General features: G+C 40.4%; 1 protein-coding gene across 5 annotated transcripts in view; it reads left to right on the top strand.

Moving 5' to 3' along the window:
• Positions 1-1,388: 1,388 nt before the first annotated feature.
• The window catches only part of camta1a (calmodulin binding transcription activator 1a), a 372,700-nt gene continuing 355,931 nt past the window's right edge, over positions 1,389-18,157 (top strand). For 3 of the 5 annotated variants that reach the window (XM_085782881.1, XM_085782878.1, XM_085782879.1), the window contains exons 1-2: positions 1,476-1,593; positions 5,912-6,013. In XM_085782881.1, coding sequence (XP_085639007.1) covers positions 1,569-1,593; positions 5,912-6,013 — 127 coding nt within the window. In that variant the 5' untranslated portion in view covers positions 1,476-1,568. Of the gene's footprint in view, positions 1,594-5,911; positions 6,014-18,157 lie in introns of all 5 variants that reach the window. The other 2 variants (XM_085782880.1, XM_085782882.1) reach the window with 2 other exon arrangements.

Raw genomic sequence — 18,157 nt, 5'->3', positions numbered from 1 at the left:
TATAAAATTCAAACAATACATGGAAAAAAGTATCCTTATTAATCTCAGATGATGATGTAAAAATGAAATTTCTATCCTGTTATCATTTGTATGAACTACTGCAATTATAAGTTTGGCAGATTTATCTGTGAAGACATGTTAAAAAGTAATGAAAATCATAATGAAAACCATAACAGTTAGTAATTTAGCCTAATATTAACTCAGTGGTTGAAGATTAGATTTGTAAATGGATTACCGATCAGTCTAGCTAATCAGTATGGGGGGGCTTGAGAGGTTAGGGACCCCCTGAGCTGTTCATATTGGCTGTTTCAAAGTCATAAAAAAGACACAAAATGACCAAAACAGAGACAGAAAATGAGACAGTTGGTTTAGTTTGAGTCTAGTTTAGTTTAGTTTAGGGGTCCTATATTTATGTCCATGTTCTTTGGTCAACTCAGTAATGGGCTCTATGCACAACTGCACTACTTCCTGAACTGAAGGCTGCTCTTTTATTTCCTGTCTTACATTATTGGACAAACTGATTAACCCAGGTGTGTCTGAGTACTAGTCACAATGGTCAGACACACCTGGATTAATCAGTTTGTCCAATAATGTAAGACAGGAAATAAAGGAGCTGCCTTAAATTCAGGAAGTAGTAGTGGAGCTGTGCATAGAGCCCATTGGAATAGAAAGGACTTTAACATGGGACAAACATGCAATAGCCTATTCACAGCGTCATTAGTTTTAATTAAAGCAGAAGTAAGCGATCCGGTGGTTTTGGCTAACTTCCTGTCAGCCGATGGAGTTAGCAGTCCCCGCCCTCGTCCCTACGTCACCACATTCACCCCTTGGCTGCACACACAGAGAGGACCGCCCCTTTATGCCGTTCTCTCTCCTCATTGGATAAAGCTTGTAGGATACAAGGAAAATTTTCTCCTCGGCTTACAGCAGAGCAGAGTGACTGACAGACCCGTGTTTCAGACCAAACACTCTATGTAAGTGATTGCTGTCGGAAGATACAACTATTTAAGACTTATATTAACACAAATATTCCGCTTACTTCTGCTTTAAGTTCAGGAAGTAGTGGAGCTGTGCATATTGGAATAGAAAGGACTTTAATGGGACAAACATGCAATATTCACAGCGTCATTAGTTTTAATTAAGTAGCCTATAAGTCTATAAAAGCCACAGCCTCACCTGGCGAGCATTATATTATAGCGTTAAGTTATTTATTTTTAATTAATACATCCTAACAGTCGCGTCACCATATTTTAGGCTAACAAACGCGTCATACCAGACCTGCAGCGCCTATAATCTGAGCTGTTTTAAATTCACTGTAAAGAAAAAAAAAAAGAAAAGAAAAGAAAAAAAAGAAAAAACACGGCTGGTGGTGCCAAGGTGAGGGGAGATGTGTTTTCATCCCGGAGCCTCTTCTCTGTCAGTCACCGCCTCACAGCCAATGGTAAGTTCTCCTCGGTCGGACAGACTCGCCACTCGCTCCTCCGGTCCCTCCTCGTGCTGTCCTCGCCGTGCACGCGCGTGGTACCCACGGTCGTGAGGAGGAGGAGGATGTTGCGCGTGAAGGGGAAATGGCTGCCGAAAACAAGCCGGAAGGTAAGAGAAATATAATGGGATTAATTTACTAGTATGACCGCCGTGTTATTGTGTTATTTTTCTAGAAACAGTTGTAACTCGTGTGCGGAGACGACGACACACGACACGCGAAGGGGACAAGTGAGGGGGGGGGGATTTTTCTACGGGCGGAAAAAGGGCTCCGCTATTTTCCTTCCTTCCCGAACAGACAGCTAAAACGTGGAGACATCACCTAGCCAGCTAATATTAGCTTGCTTTCTAGCAGCCAGCTACTATTTCCCCATCACATTTTTAAAGCACCACCCCACGGGGGGACAGAATAGGAGTCAGCGTGGTGGTGGTGGTTTTGGGGAGAAGAGAAGAGAGAGAGAAAAAAAAAAAAAAAAAAAGTGCCGCCGCGTTCACCGTGCATTATTTTTTTTTGTTTTGCTCAGCATCGGTGTCATCAAATCACGAGCAATTCAAGTTGTTAACAACAAGGCTAAGTTAATGACAACATGTCATTGGCATCGACCAACTTCTTCCCTTATTATTCCCCAGATTTAGAGGGGGAGGAAAGCGGAGCTCGGTTCTGTTCAGTTGTATCTGTCAATACCTCGCCTCTCGGTGTGCGACCGCTTGTTTCGCAGGCATTGTGATAATAATCATTTAGACATGTCTGTTTTTTTTTATTTAACAATATGTGCAAGTAGTTTTTTGTGTTGTTTTGGAGAGAGAAAGAGAGCTAGAGGAGGAGAAAGGGTCGTTCAGTTCCCCCTTGAAGCGCAAGCAGCATTTTCTTTGGCATTCAGCGGATAGTGTTTACGAGACAGAAGTGATGTATTTTTTAAATCGAGGAGGAGGAAGAAGAGAGATTGAGAGAGAAGAGAGGAGAAGAAGGGTATCATATTTTTTTTCTTTTCCAAATGCCAATTAGTAGGACTACTTGGCCTATATTTTTGGTGTGAGACACGGGCATCAAAACGTTGTAATGCCCGCTCCGCTTGCAGAGCCCTATCGCACTTGAAATGAAATGCCATCACACAAGAGGAAACAGGGAGGAGGATGGAGAGAGTAGGATTTCCAGCAGCCTGCCCATTACACTACTTTACTCAGAGGACAAAATGATGACTTTTTTCTTTCCCCTCAGCTTATTTGTTACGGCTCACTAACTCGAAATGAAATGCATTAGACTTACTTATTTCTTCTTTTTAAAAAGTGGAGGGATATTTTACTGCAGAGCATATGCATAAGAGATCTGTTCTCATTCAGACAGGCAGGCCCATGGATTTTTTTTTTTTTGCATGAGTAGTAATTAAACAACGTCTGTATGAAGTAGAGATAAGATAAAGCACAGCACTTCTGAAGGGACTTCTTTTTTTTTTATGGCAGCCTCCTATAGCTACTGCTCACAGTATTTTGAACCAGGCTGGATTGAGTCACGTCTTTACAATCTAGATTTAATATGTGACAAGAGTGATGTTTTCAGATGATAAAAACAGCATAAAGCAACTTAAAATGTAATTTCCATAGAAATACTTGAGCTTGTTAACCATATGTGCAAAGTTAAATCACATTTCCTGTCTATTGTTATGTTAATTCTCATAGTTACGTCCTAATTTAAATGTTGAACTTCAACTTTGTGATTACCCGACATGTGTATAATGATTGGACATTAATACAACATGTCCATCCCTTTAAATAGTGGCATTTCTTTATACTTATCGATTTATATATAGATTCCTGGGGTGAAGCAAAAGAGTCATCTTACACTTTTCTTTAAATTGGCTGCATTATGTGAGAAAGGGAGAAAGAAAATACATAAATCGTCATAGCCAGCTGCTTCTGAGCTGTTCATAATGTTTTGTTGCAGCAGGCTCCCAAATTCACCCAGTCCTCAGGAGTTTGGTGTCAGTAACTAACCTCAAACAGGAAGTGTTTTTGATGTCGCATTACTTTAATGTTTGGAATGAGTGTAAACAAATTACCTCTGTCCATATGAGAGGAAATGATAAAAAACACTGGGATTTCTGTTGTTTTGGATGTCAGTGTGCCAACCACCAAACACAGTCCCACCAGGGGGTGCTATTGAGCTACAGAAGCCGACTTTATATAGTATATGAGGGATCAGTCTGTGGCTATGACAAAAAAAAAATGAAGACATCTGGTTTTATGATAGTAATGACTTCACTGTGGTGTAAAGTCCTAATGTATTCATCTACATAGCCGAACTTAACAAATAGGCTCCAGTTGTTAATCTCGATTCCTCTCTTCTCCAACACATGTAGGGAGCTCTCACTGTGAAAACCCTGACTTGAAAGTCCCATTGCTGAGCAGGTTAAGTTATTTTCAGTGTTCCCGCGAGGCCGGTCAGTGGAAAAAGGGAAGAAGGAGGAGGCGGAAGAGAGAGTATAGAGAGAGAGAGAGAGAGAAAGAGAGAGCGTCATACCTTTTCATGTAAATGCAATGTCGTCTCATGCAAACCCCTGACCCCTATAGTATACTGTAGCTTCTACATCGGACTCTCTAACTCCTGCATCCAGTCCCCCTCATATTGCGTTATGGCTGTTCATTAATGTAGAACATGCTTTCCCCCATGTGCACGGTCACTATTACACCTTTTTTTTTTTAGATGACGTGCTCCTGGACGTCGGAGAGAGAGAGAGAGAGAAAGAGAGAGAGAGCAAGCAAGCGAGCTGAACAGTTGTGTCTTAACCTTTTGTCCTTGTGGTATGCGGGCAGTGCTGATCTCTTAGCTGTTTGGCAGGTCTTATGATGATGGCCCATAACAACTGAGGGTTACATCTCGTGTTAAACCCAGGGGCCATGACCCAGTCTCACTCAGTGGTGTAATGTTTACATCCTGGGGTATTTCTCTCCAGCCTAACTGATTGTCAGAGCCCTTGGGGGTATTTTTTTTTTTTTCCTCCTTCTTCACACTCATAAAAAGCTCTGTGGGTCCGTTACTTTAAGTACAATGCCTGGAGGGCATTGAAAAGACAGGCTTGATATGTCTTAGACTGAGACTGCTCCGGATAAACCCACAGCCAATCGTCTTGCTTCTATAACAGAGCAAGAGAGAGAGAGGCTCGTACAAATATTGCTGTGCCAAAGAGCCAAAATGTGAGGAATGAAACAAGCACTTTTGTAAACAACGAGCTACAGTGCTAACACTGTTGTGTTGCTGGGGCTTAAAAGACAAAACAAAACACAAGTGTTAAAATTAAATCTTGATGCATTTACCCTCTGAAGTCCAATGTTGATACTGTCAGCTTTTTGTTGCTGTTTTGTTTGTAGCAGTACTAGCAGAAGTGTGTATAGCATATTTACATTCATTTAAAAATGTGCAGAAATGCAAGGGACAGTAATAAAGGGACAGTTTTATGGAGACGTATAAAACTCACACAGGTGTGTTGCATAAATCCGGGTGTAAATGCAGTTCAAGCAGTTGATGACAAGCGGAAACAATCAACAAAGGTTGTTTCCTAAAAAAATGTAGTGAATTAGGCCCCACACACAGCCTCAGCCGTGCGGGGAAGTAATATTTCTCTTTTATTTTCGAGCGAGTGCAGTTTAAAAAGCTTCATGATGTTATCATTTCACTCAAAGTTCAGGGTGAGGCGGCAGCAAAACATCAAGTAAGCACGCAGTCAGCCATTAACTTACAAAAGTGCTTGTGCAGCAATGGTATAAATGTTTCTCTGCTGTTTTGTAAAGAAGGATGAATTTAACCTCCTTGTGATGTCGGACGATTTGCTCTCCTAGTTTTGTGTTGAATCAGGACCCACATTTTTTTTATTTTTTTCCTCTTTCTCTCCGCCCTCGAGCCTTTTAATTGAATCAGTGAGGTGTGGATGGATGGGAACCCAGGTCCGGTCTGTGGTTCCCTCAGACGTATCGGTCCTAATGCCTGTAAATAGACCTTTACTGACCGTTTTTTTTTTTTTTTTGCACTGCCTCCAACTGATTGATTGTATTGATTGATCCGGTTTACCAGTGATGCAATAGGGAGTATTATTGACCCATATCAAATTGGACCACAGCTACAACTGACCCGTATTATTGGCTGTAGTTTCTCACACAGGTTTCCGAATACTCAAAACAACAGAGTACAGGACAGATTCACTGTGATTTATCATCATCATCATTATTATTATGATTATTATTATTATTATTATGACTGTTGTTGTTGTTATTATTATTATTATTCGCATCACATGTTTGCCCAACAGCTCTTGTGTGTTTTAAATGTGTTTCATTAAAATGTGTTGCATGGGGAGTTTGCTTTCTGTAGATATCACAGGCTGGCAGAATGCTTCTTTTCCTCGATTTTCTCTACTTTTCTCTTTGCCTCCTGAAGGACTGAAGAAAGTTCGTAATCCGGATCGAATGTACAGATCAGCAGTGTGTTATGCTGGCCATGGTCCACCTAAGAGTATCAGTGATGACACAGAGATGAACAGTAAGAGTCAGTTATTAATACTGCATTGCTGCTCCAAGAGGCCACTAGCTGGCCAATCTATTATTCATTCATCGATTCATTTATTTACTTCTTGATTTCATCCGAACCCATAACCCCCCCCTCACACCTCCACCCCCCCCCCCTCTTCTTTCCCTCCCCGCCTTCTTTTATTCTCCTCCAACACACACAACACCTCCTCCGGCTGCCTTCTGTTGATTGAAGTGTCTGCTTTACGGGATCACGCTGTCAATAGCTGAAGTGTTGTCGTTAACTAAGAGTGATTGTTTCAGGTTAAGGCCAGGAGATCAGGACCTGAGCAGACCCTCAGAGAGAAAGCTTACACTTTGAGCCATCAATTATGGCCCTGTACTTGCCTTTTCCCTCCATGTTTCTCCCCCCTCTTCAACCTGCATTTAATGGGTGTTAACATTAAGGACTTGAAAATGTTGCAAAATCAAATTGTGTATGACCAAAAATATTTACCCAGTGCTGGAATAATTTGTATCCTGTGATATTTTCTCTCTTCAAATGGATTAATCTTTGCCTTTTGCTTGCCTCTCATTACATTTCTGCTCTATGAGAACTGTAGACTAGGGGGCAAAGAACAAAGGTTTTTATGACTTGTTAAAAAAAGAAAAAGAAAAGCAGCTTCTGTGGGAATTGCTTCAGTCATGACCAAAACAAATCAGTCAGAAATGTAGGCCAAAGTCTCAGAGATTATTTGTGGGAGAGTTTCCCTTCATTCCTCTTTAGAGAATGTGTCTGAATTTTTAGCCTCTGTCTTTACCCATTGAAAAAACTGTCGTCTGCAAGGCAGATTGTTTCTCGGCAGAAAAGAGCCTGTTCATTGTTAATGAATACACCAGTCTCTTCACTGCTGGAAGACTCTGTTGATCTAGACTAGAGACTGGGTAATTAAGTGTGCTCATGTATTGTCATTTCTAAATAGAGAGTCTGAAATCACCCCCAACCCCTTGTTAGACTCCCCACTCGATATCTGTCACTATAGGAGAGCTCTGCTGCACCCAGTCCTTTTTATTTTGTTATTTTATTTTATTTTTTGGGGGGGTATTTTTCAACAGAAGGGATGCAATGGCAGGGGATTGCTTGAAACAGGGATGCAGACTGTAACAGGGACATTGTTGATAGACTTATGCATTACCCCCTCATGTGTGACAGCTGTGACTGACAATACATTTTGCCAGTCTTGCTATTTTCAATCATGTTATTGCGTGGTATTACAGTATCCTGTACCCATGTCAGACACCCTGTTTAATGCATTCAGCCTGGAGGTTTGGTTTTTGCTTCTTCTTTTTTCTTTCTTTTTCTTTTTCTACTTCTTCTTTCTGCCTCACCACCAAGCAGAATAAGAGCAGCTCAAACAGGCAGGTAAACCATTGATCTGAGTAATCGTCTGAGTAATTGTGGGAGTAGTTATGATACAGAAAGAAGGGGCTTTGTTTGTGTGCATGTGTAAGCAAGAGGGAGAAAGTGTAGGAGCCAGAGAGAGGCAGAGAGAGAGAGAGAGACCTCACCTCTGCTCTCCTTGAGATGGGATTTTTATGGATGGGTGAGCTTGGTGAGGGCTGAGAACACATAAAGAGTCATTTTCAGTTTGTTGCAGGCAGTTAACCGTGTGTGCATGTTTGTTGAACTTCCAGTAATAGGCCTAGGCTCTTTTTTCTTTTCAGCTGTTTGACTTTTTGACAGTCTTCCCTTATTAGGCTACACAGTATATTAACACCATACTATTATAAACACCTAGAAGAACCATTATGAGCACACAGAGAGACAGACACCATAGCATAGTGTCCAGCGTAGGGAGGGATGTCACGATTACTTGTTTTCACAATTAATCGTGGTATTAAACACCACAATTAATTAATCGTAAAGATTCCTAAATACTGTCACTTTCCAAAAAAAGATTATGTCGGAACCATTTCGGCAGATGTGCACCAAAGTAAAGGTGAATGCACAGATACTGGTCCATTTAACTAATGTAACATTGAATTGGTAGAATAAAAAATGACACTTACCCTGGGGGATTAATAATTGGTCCTATACTACAAATATTTTGTGTAAATATTGAGTAATGTAATTATATTTTGACTATATTCAGATTCAGATTCATGATTCTTTCATATTGCATATTAATAGTGTTGTGAAATTGATAAATGCATAATAATCGTGATAATCCTAATACCGTGATTATTTCTATGACAGTAATCGTACCAAGAAAATCTATAATCGTGACATCCCTATTCCAGCGTGTAGCCATCGAGGGAATGTAAATAATGTAACTGTAAACAATGAAAGCTGCACATTGTTGTTGCAATCTTGTTTGTTTGTAGCACAATAGAATAAGCCAGTGAGACTTAGTGTATTTCAGATCTCTCACTTGCATTCAGATGCTTTCCCACACCTTTAGCTGCTGCAGCTGTTGTGTGCATTGCAGGTCAAACACTCATCGTGGATGCCATCGCAACAAGATATGTAATGTTGTCTTTGTTGTAACATAGCAACGCAACTGTGAAGTGAAGTTCAGGAAGTTTTTTTTTTCTTTCTATTTTTGCTTGTGGGTGGTTTGTAATTTCACTGTATGTGGAGAGTGCTATCGAACGGGCTATAGGCCAAATGATAAAGATAATTGGTTTCCCCCAGTCCTGCACTAACACATGGCTATAGAAGGTCTACATACTTCTTCTCCATGTCCTCATCAAGAGCCATCAGGCTGCGGCCCTGGACTACAGGCCAATCACTGTTATTACTGCCAAGGATATTTGACACTGCTGAAATTGTCTTGTGTTGCACTAAAGTTCAGCTCCAGGATCTCCCACAAGTAGCAGGCCATATAGACTTTGGTTCAATCAAGTGCTCTATAGTCTGTTCACTCATCGCCTAACCCCCGCTCGTAGATAGAGCGCAAAAAAAACGACATTGCCTGTTCACATTAAACAGTATTTTCCAAAGTTTCGTCATATTTCAAGTCTGTTCTTTTGAACTATCAGTGAAACAACTGTCACAAAGCAAAAAGGAGACGCTTTTTTCTTTTTCTTTTATACTTTATGTATAAAAAGATGTTAAATTAGTTAAATATTTGTGGTTATATATTTTTTTTCCCCCCAGTGATTATCGTGCGCTTTAAAAATGTTAAAAGAGCCCAGAAGCCATAACATTTGTCCACAAATGATTAGTGACCTTGCAAGAATTAGGGGTCTTAGCTGAATCAGAGTGAAGTGTTGTTAATCTGAAGGCTACAGGGGCAAATATCCCACTTCGCTAAATGCCACCGCAGTAGCCTCCTCGCAGGTTAAACCCCCTCTTTTACCTCTCCTCCCTCCTCCTTTCACGCCTCACAACCAGATTCATTGCTTTTAATTGACAGCATGTCATCAGTCGAGCACTGCGCCTTGCCTTGCCTGTCTGAATTAATCTCTGCTTCACATTTTGACCACATTATTGGTATTATTTATTTATTTATTTATTTATGTATTCTTACACCTGTCAACATCTTGTAACCATGTTGACCTGTGGTCTGAAGCTTTAGGTTCAGTCTGTCATGGGGACTGTTTTTTTTTTGACATCTTGGCTTCTCTTATGGGTCTGGGTCATTATATGTGTACTGCATGACAACATCCCACACGCTCCGCTCTTCAATTGTATATTGTTTAAATTTAGACACTTACTTGTCATATTTCTCATCATTCCCACGCCTTTTCGCCCACTATATTTTGTACATATATCACTGTGGATGCTGCAGAAGCCGCATGTAGTTAGGCTGTGTATTATCTTCCTGTGCATGCTGTGAATTAATGGCGTTTTTTGTCGTATATTTTCCTCCTCCCTCCCTGTCGACTGTAAAAGGCCTCTATGCTTTTGAGTTTTTTCGGTACCCATGCATGTTTTGTGTACACGCAGAAAGATGATGGCTTTCCTTTTTTTATAAATATATATATTTCTTTTCAAATCCTCTGCTAGTGATGCAAGTAGAATGATTCAAAGAATAACTGATGCTCTACTCTTTCTGTCCCTCTCACTGTGACTGTGCAAGTGTGTGAGTGTTATTCTGTCCATACAATACAGGGATTAAGTGATCAAAATATCTGTAGCTTCCTCTAAAGTAAGCTCTTGGAACAAACATCGTTCTGCGTTGCATTGGGGGTGTGTGACAGATGACAGTTCATCACCAGGTGAAACAATGCAGCTTTTCTTTAAGAAGACTCAGTGTTGGCAAATACACTGTTTCTCTCCCTTCAGTGAGAATATAGACACTTAGTTGTGTCAGGAAAAAAATGTAACACAGGCAGTTTTTTCTTTTGCAAGGTGCTGATGTGATGGAGCGTTATTATTAGGCTTAAAGATTTGATGTCTCACTGTGCATCACAGCAGAGATTGACATTGTTTTAGTCGTTGTATAGATTCATTCAGATAATTTCCTAACTTGTTGCTTGGCTACAGTTAATTTGCAGCAGATGAACGAGTGTGTGTTTTTTTCCCCAGTTCTGGTAGCATGACATTTCTCACCCCCGGTTGATGAAATATGTCTGAGCTAAGCTCTTTGGCTAACAGTGCTAATTTTGGAGCTAAACTCTTAGGGGCATTTTCGGTCCAGCCCAGCGGATGGCTGTCATCCAACCTAATGATAACAGACATTGCCATAGGCCTAATTCAGTTTCACAGCACTTCTTACTGGACAGATATGAGAGCCAAGTGTTTATCCACAGGACTGTTTGTTCTTTTTGTGAGTCGCCTCCTCCCACATATTTCAGGTTACAGCTTACAAAAGACCAGATACTGTTACATCGCTCTTCACCTACCTTAAGCCACTTATATTAGCCACTGTCTGAACTGTTGTGGAAAATGTTTGCATTCAAACTGTTACTTTGGATATGCACCGCCAGCAGTGGTTTGTTGAATGATCTATTGCCAAAACATTAGCTTGCAATTTCTCCACAATGTGGGTGCAGATTAAAAAGAAAAACTGTCACTCCCAGAGCGCTCCGAGACAGAGACGGAAGAGAGAGGGTTTTGCGTTCAGGGCTCAAATATTGATTAAAGATTTGTTTTTGTCAGCCTTTCCAGTCTCATGACCCTCGCTCTCGTCTCTAGGGTGGGGCCGGAGCAAGCTAGCATGACAGATACCCTTAAATTCAGCCCAAGTGTTTGCTTAGCAGCCAGGATCAGTGATAATCCAAACATCAGCACACAGAAATATATATCTTTTTACGCCTTCGACAGACGGTGATGTGAATTATGAAGGGGCAGGGCGCAGACTGCCACTGTTCAGAATACAATGGCAACATAAAAAGCTGCAGACCTGTAGCCTCTGCACTGAAAAGAGCCCCTCTCCCTGTTTAGCCTTTTTGTATGTGAGCTTGCTCATCAAGACCTAGAATGTAATTGGCTCCAGTGTGCCAGCTCAGCTCGGCTCATCCTCTCATGTAACAAGCTCTGGTATCAGCCTGTCTTGCACTTTAGTGTTTTACAACCAAATAGTAGTTTTCTGTGTATCCCTCTTCTTGGCTAATGTACAAGCAGTCATTAAGCACTGCTGTTTAGACTCCAAAATAAATATTAAACCTTACACGGGGAAAATGCAAAGACATAGAGTTCCTTTAAGGCTTTGATCAGCTTCTGGATGAGAAAAAACAGCTACATTTACATATTGAAAGCCAAGTTTTTGTGGGTAATTTGTCGTTTATACACTGATAAACTCAGACAATTTGATTATGAAGAGCTTGTCTGTATTTCTGTAAACCCATTCCAAATGTGGCATCCAACTTATTCCCCTGTGGGCTGTTTTCAGCTGATGCACAAACTACAGTATATGTGGATTTCCATGCCACAGTGGACAAATCTTTAATTAGTAAGCAATACTTTGTTGGGATGCCCACAGTTCCTCCTTCACATCTGTGGAAATGCCCGGTGGAAAGAAGAAAAGACAGAAGTGCAGCAGCTGAAATATTATTAGTGTGGATAAATAGCTGCTGAGAGGACAAAACAGGTTAGAGTTATGAGAGTATAATGTTGTAGAAAAGAAAAGAGACCCCATGCACTCAACGGTTACAGTGAGTTCGCTTTTGTGTCCTGCGAGAGAGAGCCTTGTAAGAGACGTTCTTATGTAAACAAGGCTTCTCTCAAGTTAGACAAGAGCTCCCGTATTAGAGAAGGCCAACACTGAACATTTGAAAAAGAAGTGCCATGTCTAAAACACATGGTTTATTTAACAGCACAAGCACAGTGCGCTATTTGAAATACAACAGTAGTTAGTCTGTTCTTCAAAGAAATGCAGTCATCCGAATGTGAGATAGATAGAAAAACCTTGAACACAACAGTGGCTCTCTGTTTTTATCCGATGCCTTTAACTCGATATGGACGGACTGTGTAATGGTTAATAAGATGAACAGCGTTTCCTTCAGTGAAAAAATGTACATCAACCCCGGATAAATCATCATAAATAGTTAATTTCTTAAATCAGGGAGACATAGGCTACCATATACTCTCATATTTAATATTTGGTCACAAACGTCTTGCAGTCAGTGGCTGTCTGGAATCCGTGATCCACACACAGACATCAAAAAACACTTGGCATGTTCCCTGGTGATGCTCTGCTAGGCCTGTACTGATGCCATATTCATTCCTTGCTTGTTTTGGGGGGCTTTTTGCCTTCAGTCTGGTCTTGAGCGAGTGAAACAGATGCTTGGTTGGATTGAAGTCAGGCCACACTGACTTGGACAGTCAAGAATATTTCATAGTTTGGCCGTAAAAACTCTCCATGGTTGTCTTGTTTTTTGTTGTTCAGCATGTTAAGAGTATTTGTCCAGCAGTGTTATAACCTTATACATGTGAGACTTATGCTTACAAATGGAAATATACAGTATGTGGTGAAGCTATAAATATAAACAATGGAGAATTGAAATCCAGGCAAAGACTAGCAGAGCTGAAAGAGACAGGTCTGTGTTTATGTGCTGAATACATGTAAGTTGTTGTAGTTTAGCCCATTGATTTGGCCTGTACTGTATATCCAGAGTGAATGTTGCATACACTGCCGTTTCAACCAAACATCCATAAATTTGCTTTAAAATCGGAGGAAAACGATGCTGTTTTAAAGTTTTGTAGAGATAACTGTCTGCTTATTCAGAATTTAATATAAACAGGAACAGCTAATAGCTATATGTTTGCATGTTTTCAATAGTGGTAATTTGCCAAAATGTCAACAATTTAAGATATAGGTTATGCTTCAGGAGGGAGTTCTCATGATGGTTATCAGATGAAATTCCCATATATAAGAGCAATTCAGATGTAAGAATACAGGACACTCGTGATTGGCTAGTTTATCAGCTAATAAACCAGAGAAGACTTAAAGTTTCACAATTGAAAACATTAGAGAGGAAATGTGCAGGTGTGAAGTTTTAAGATTGAGATTTTTTATTTTTATTTTGTGTGCAAAAAGGGGGGGTATGACAAAGTTTACAAAAAAATGTTGTCTGTTGTTAATTGTTGTCTTCACATTGACAGTCTTGATAACTTAGAAACGAACCATTAGCAACTTTCAGGTAAACTAGAACATCCAGGTCAGAGGTCAGTAGGTCAACCTACAGGCTAACCCCATAGCACTAGCGTATCATAACAAAATATTGGTGAAATGAACGAGTTTCGCGGCAGATAATGTGTTATTTAGAGGCTGCATCCTGCTGCCCTGTATGTATATTATGGATATACGCGGCTCTTGGCTGGAGCTAATTTCGTCGGAACGACTCGTAATGACACCAAAGTTATCTGGGTGAGTTAGCTAACATTAAATGATAGCATTTTATGCTAGCAATAAGGTCCAACGGCAATTCCCCTTTAAAAAAAGAGACGGTAGGCTACTTGTTTCTACGGTAACATAATGTTAACGTAGCCATAACAGACGAGCGATACTTTGAGGACTGACAAGAGCAGTGTGATAATATAACCAAAGTCCTTCTAGGCGTCCGAGGAAACAATAACAAGGACAGGTGGGAGGACAGCGGTGCAGGTGCAGTTACAGTTGCATGTCCACGGCTCAAAACACACACACAAACACACACACACACACAACGTGACTGGAGTGTGGAGATATTTTGCGTTTGATGTGGACCGTCACGGTTAAATTACAGCGTACAAAAAAGCCACTTAATTACAGCAGCTCGTCTGCGCACATGGGTGAGTTTCAGCTGTTAGCTTAATATCAACAACGTGTTAGCGGTAAGTTTCCGTTATTGTGTGTGTGCAGCGATATATATAAGCTTTATTTCAGACACAGGTCCATATCACAAGTCAAACAATATAAATAGTACAAAAATATACTAGATAGCTGGCCGATGTTGTATCATCGGCTGTTGTCCATCGGCGCTGACTTTTTAGATTAATATTTTTAATGTCATGGGTGTCTTATCTTGTGTATCAGTTAAAACTGCTCCTTACATGCGGAACAAATGGAGGCATGTGCGTGTGTTGTTGTTGTTGTTGGCACAATGAAGAGGCCAAAATGTGTGTTTTTTTTACCCGTTGTGTATTTGCTCAGGTGGCACAAATTTAATTTGATTATCGTTTCCGGCGGTGGACACAGGATTGTGGTTTCAACGTATTCACCTGTTAATTTGTGTCGTGGGATTCAGACAAATGGTGATTTTCTGTTGACCTTTACGTTTTTAGTTTTAGTTTTCTCACAGCACAGTAGTTTATCTGTCCACTCATGTGGATGAAGCAATGGATTTGTGCAAACATAATGCAGTTAAGAGTCCAACTTAGTCTCTTGCAGTTTTCTTCACTGGGCAATTTTCATTACTCACTCTGTGTGAAGTGGCCTCTGTTGTTTTTTTTTCATGAGATCCTACCTACTTGCACAACATTATCCAGAATATGTCCAATGGAAATTAATCTTCTATGTTGTCTGCATTAAAGATTAGCTATTTAATGTAGCACAACAATGCTTTGACACATTTGCAGTATATAAAAAACCTGCTATTTAGTGATATCAGTTACACTGCAATGAAATGTGCAGCCCTATCAAAAAGTAATGTCAATCTATGTATATATAATATTATTCACTTATGAGAATGTTCCCTCAAACGTGTTGAGTCATTTCACATCATTATCATTCAGTATGGTTACACGCACATTAGTAATCTGATCATCCCCCAGTAATCTGATTTCTGAAGTGTCCATGTAAGGTTAAAAGATTAAAAGAAACCCACTTAACACGTTGTGGTTAGTCCCCCAGGGTTTACATAGGTTGCTCTGTTACTTGGGGGGTTGTTAGCTGTCAAATACAAGACTGACATTTCAAAGTAAAATACAGTTATGTGGCAGCTGTGTCACCTTTCATGTGCACAGCATACTTAACCGAGATGCGTTTTGCATAATTCAGGGCTCCATGGTACAGAGTTGTAGAGAGCCAACATTACTTTGCACTAACACATGTTGTGTAATGGTTGCAGTAATTAAAAGGTTGTGAAATGATTAAAAACAAATGAGATACTACCATTTCACTGCAATAGCCAAGATCCTCTATGCTGTGTCTTCTCATCCCAAGTATTTTAGCCTGCTGGCAGATTGAGCAGATATATCCTCCTGCAGTAGATTTCCCTCCCCGACTCTCATGGCGAGAAAATCCCCCAACATACTTGAGACATTTTCCAAAACCAGCTCTGTCTGGTGTTGATGGTGTCGGCGGAAGCTGAGCCAGAGGGCAGCGCTGAATCCTGAATAATCTGCGCCGAGACAGACTTGCCATATGTATCTGCTTCTACTGCTGTCTGTCAGTTGCAAACAGCGAATGTTCAGAGCACATGTTGTAGGATGGGAGACGGCCAAAACTTTTCCTGCTGAGCCACTGAGTGTGGTTTCAGTCTCATTCTCTATTGGTGAGTGAGTGAGTGAGTGGGCTTCAATTCTGAAAACCCTTGCTCTTCTTGACCCGGCTTTTTAAAATTTTTTGCATCAAAGCAAAGACTCCAGTCTCTTGCTTAATTTAAGTTTCTGTTAGCTATAGGGTTGCAAAATTCCGGGAATTTTCAAAGTTGGAAACTTTCCATGGGAATTAACGGGAATATATGGGGAATAAATTCGAAATTTACAAAATTGAAGGTTGGCCCCTCCTGTTGTCCTTCTGGGTCAAATTGACCCAATCTGTTCCCTTCCTCCTTCCTTCCTTCCTTCTTTCTTCCCATAATCCTTTTTTCCTTCCTTCCTTCCCTTCGTTCTTACTTCTTCTTCCTTCCTCTTTTGATCCAATTGACCTGATCTGTTCCCTCCCTCCCTCCATCTTTCTTTCCTTCCTTTTTCCCTTCTTCTTCCTTCCTTGAACAAATCTGTTCCCTCCCTCCATCTTTCTTTCCTTCCTTTTTCCCTTCCTTCTTTCCACAATCCTTTTCCCCCTTCCTTTTCCCTTCGTCCTTACCTCTTCCTTCCTTTTTGACCCAGTTGACCCAATCTCTCCCCTCCCTCCATTTATCTTTCCTTCCTTTTTCCCTTCCTTCTTTCCTCCCATCTTTCCCTTCGTCCTTCCTGCATTCCCTCCTTACTTCCTTCTATCCCTTTGTCCTTCTTTCCTTCCTACCTTCCTTCCTTGACCCAGGAGAACAACAGGAGGGTTAACAGGGAACTTAAATATAGTTGGGGAAAATATATTGTAGCATGGGCATACATGTATGTTTGGATATGATACAGTTTGTTTAAATTACCCCCAATTTCCAGTGAATTCCCATTAATTCCCATGGAAAAAATATATATTTACAAAATTCCTCAGCTTAACTTCCCATGGAACGTTTCTGCAAATCTACTGGAAATTTTCCACCCCTTTGCAACCCTAGTTACATAGTAAAAAAAAGAAAGAAAGAAAAAGAAGTCTGCTGTAAAATATAGCTTCCTTTTTTCTTTGCTACTTCAGATCGTTCAGTTGCAGCATGTTTTCCAAATCGCTCTGGTGGTACCAAGGAGCAGATGCTGTATGTGATTCTTAATTGGGCATAGCGGATGATTACAGATACCTGTGCAGCTGATATAAAAACTACATGCAGAATTATAGTTACAGATGGAAATGGCAAATACTACAGATCTCCGTTCCTTTGGGAGCAATGATGTTCCACCTTATGCGTTCCACTCGGAGGCTCCACGCCAGCTCCATCTCTGTGGACCAACTGACTGTGTTCACTGAGGTTTCTGGGCAGTACAGCACTCTGTTCTGTTCATTCCCTGTGATTTACAGCAGGCTACATGCAGCCTTATCATGTCATGTAATCAAGCAGCAATAGTAGATTATTTGTATTGGCTTTAAAGTGGTATTTTTTTGCTTTGGTTGAACTTTTTCTCTCCTTCCTTTCCTACAGTCAACCAATGACATCAGTTCCCCCAGGGATCCATAGTCAGCATTCACATCCTCCCTCTCTTCCTCCCATTTCTTGTCCATTTCTCCCTATAGTTACCCCAACCTGCAGTTATATGAATGTGAAAGGATGCTCATTGCTCAGCGTATGGTTTTTGGTTTCTAGCTTTAACTCATTTTCAAGCTAAATTGCATTGCACATAAATAGAGTATTTTGCATAACCCTCTGTGAATTTATGTACATTAAATCCACACACATTAAAACTGAATAATAGATTCATTTGCACATGCGGGAACATTACCTGGATTAACTAACTCTACATCCAAGATTTGCTATTGTAGCTTGATTTACCGCACATAAATGCATTAGACGTGTGGTATATACAGAAAGATTAAAAGCTCACTGTCTTGTGTGAATGGTGGAGGTGGGGTGGGGGGGGAATAACCTAAACTTAACTGGCAGCTATAGAGAAAAAAGAGATGCTCGTATTGTTTGCATGCTGTGATATTTCCTTAATGACATAATCCGATGTATTTGTGTGTATTCACACTTTGTAACAGACCATACATCTTTATCCACATTGACTTTTTATATGGTGATGCAGAAAGAGAGAGAGTTGTTTTGACCAGAATTGCAAAAAAAAAAAGGTTCCTCTGTCATTTCATTTCACAGTGATTGACAGTCACAGATTACCTTCATTTAAAATCATTGTTAATGATAAGATTTCCATTCTGTATGTAAATTAACCAATGCATTTTTCAACATAAGGCCGTATCCTATACTCTGAAGAAAT

Source organism: Trachurus japonicus, chromosome 7, assembly GCF_045865225.1.
Source record: "Trachurus japonicus isolate A0001 chromosome 7, Traja_1.0".
NCBI classification, from domain to species: Eukaryota; Metazoa; Chordata; class Actinopteri; order Carangiformes; family Carangidae; genus Trachurus; species Trachurus japonicus.
This window is presented reverse-complemented; position numbering and strand designations above follow the sequence as displayed.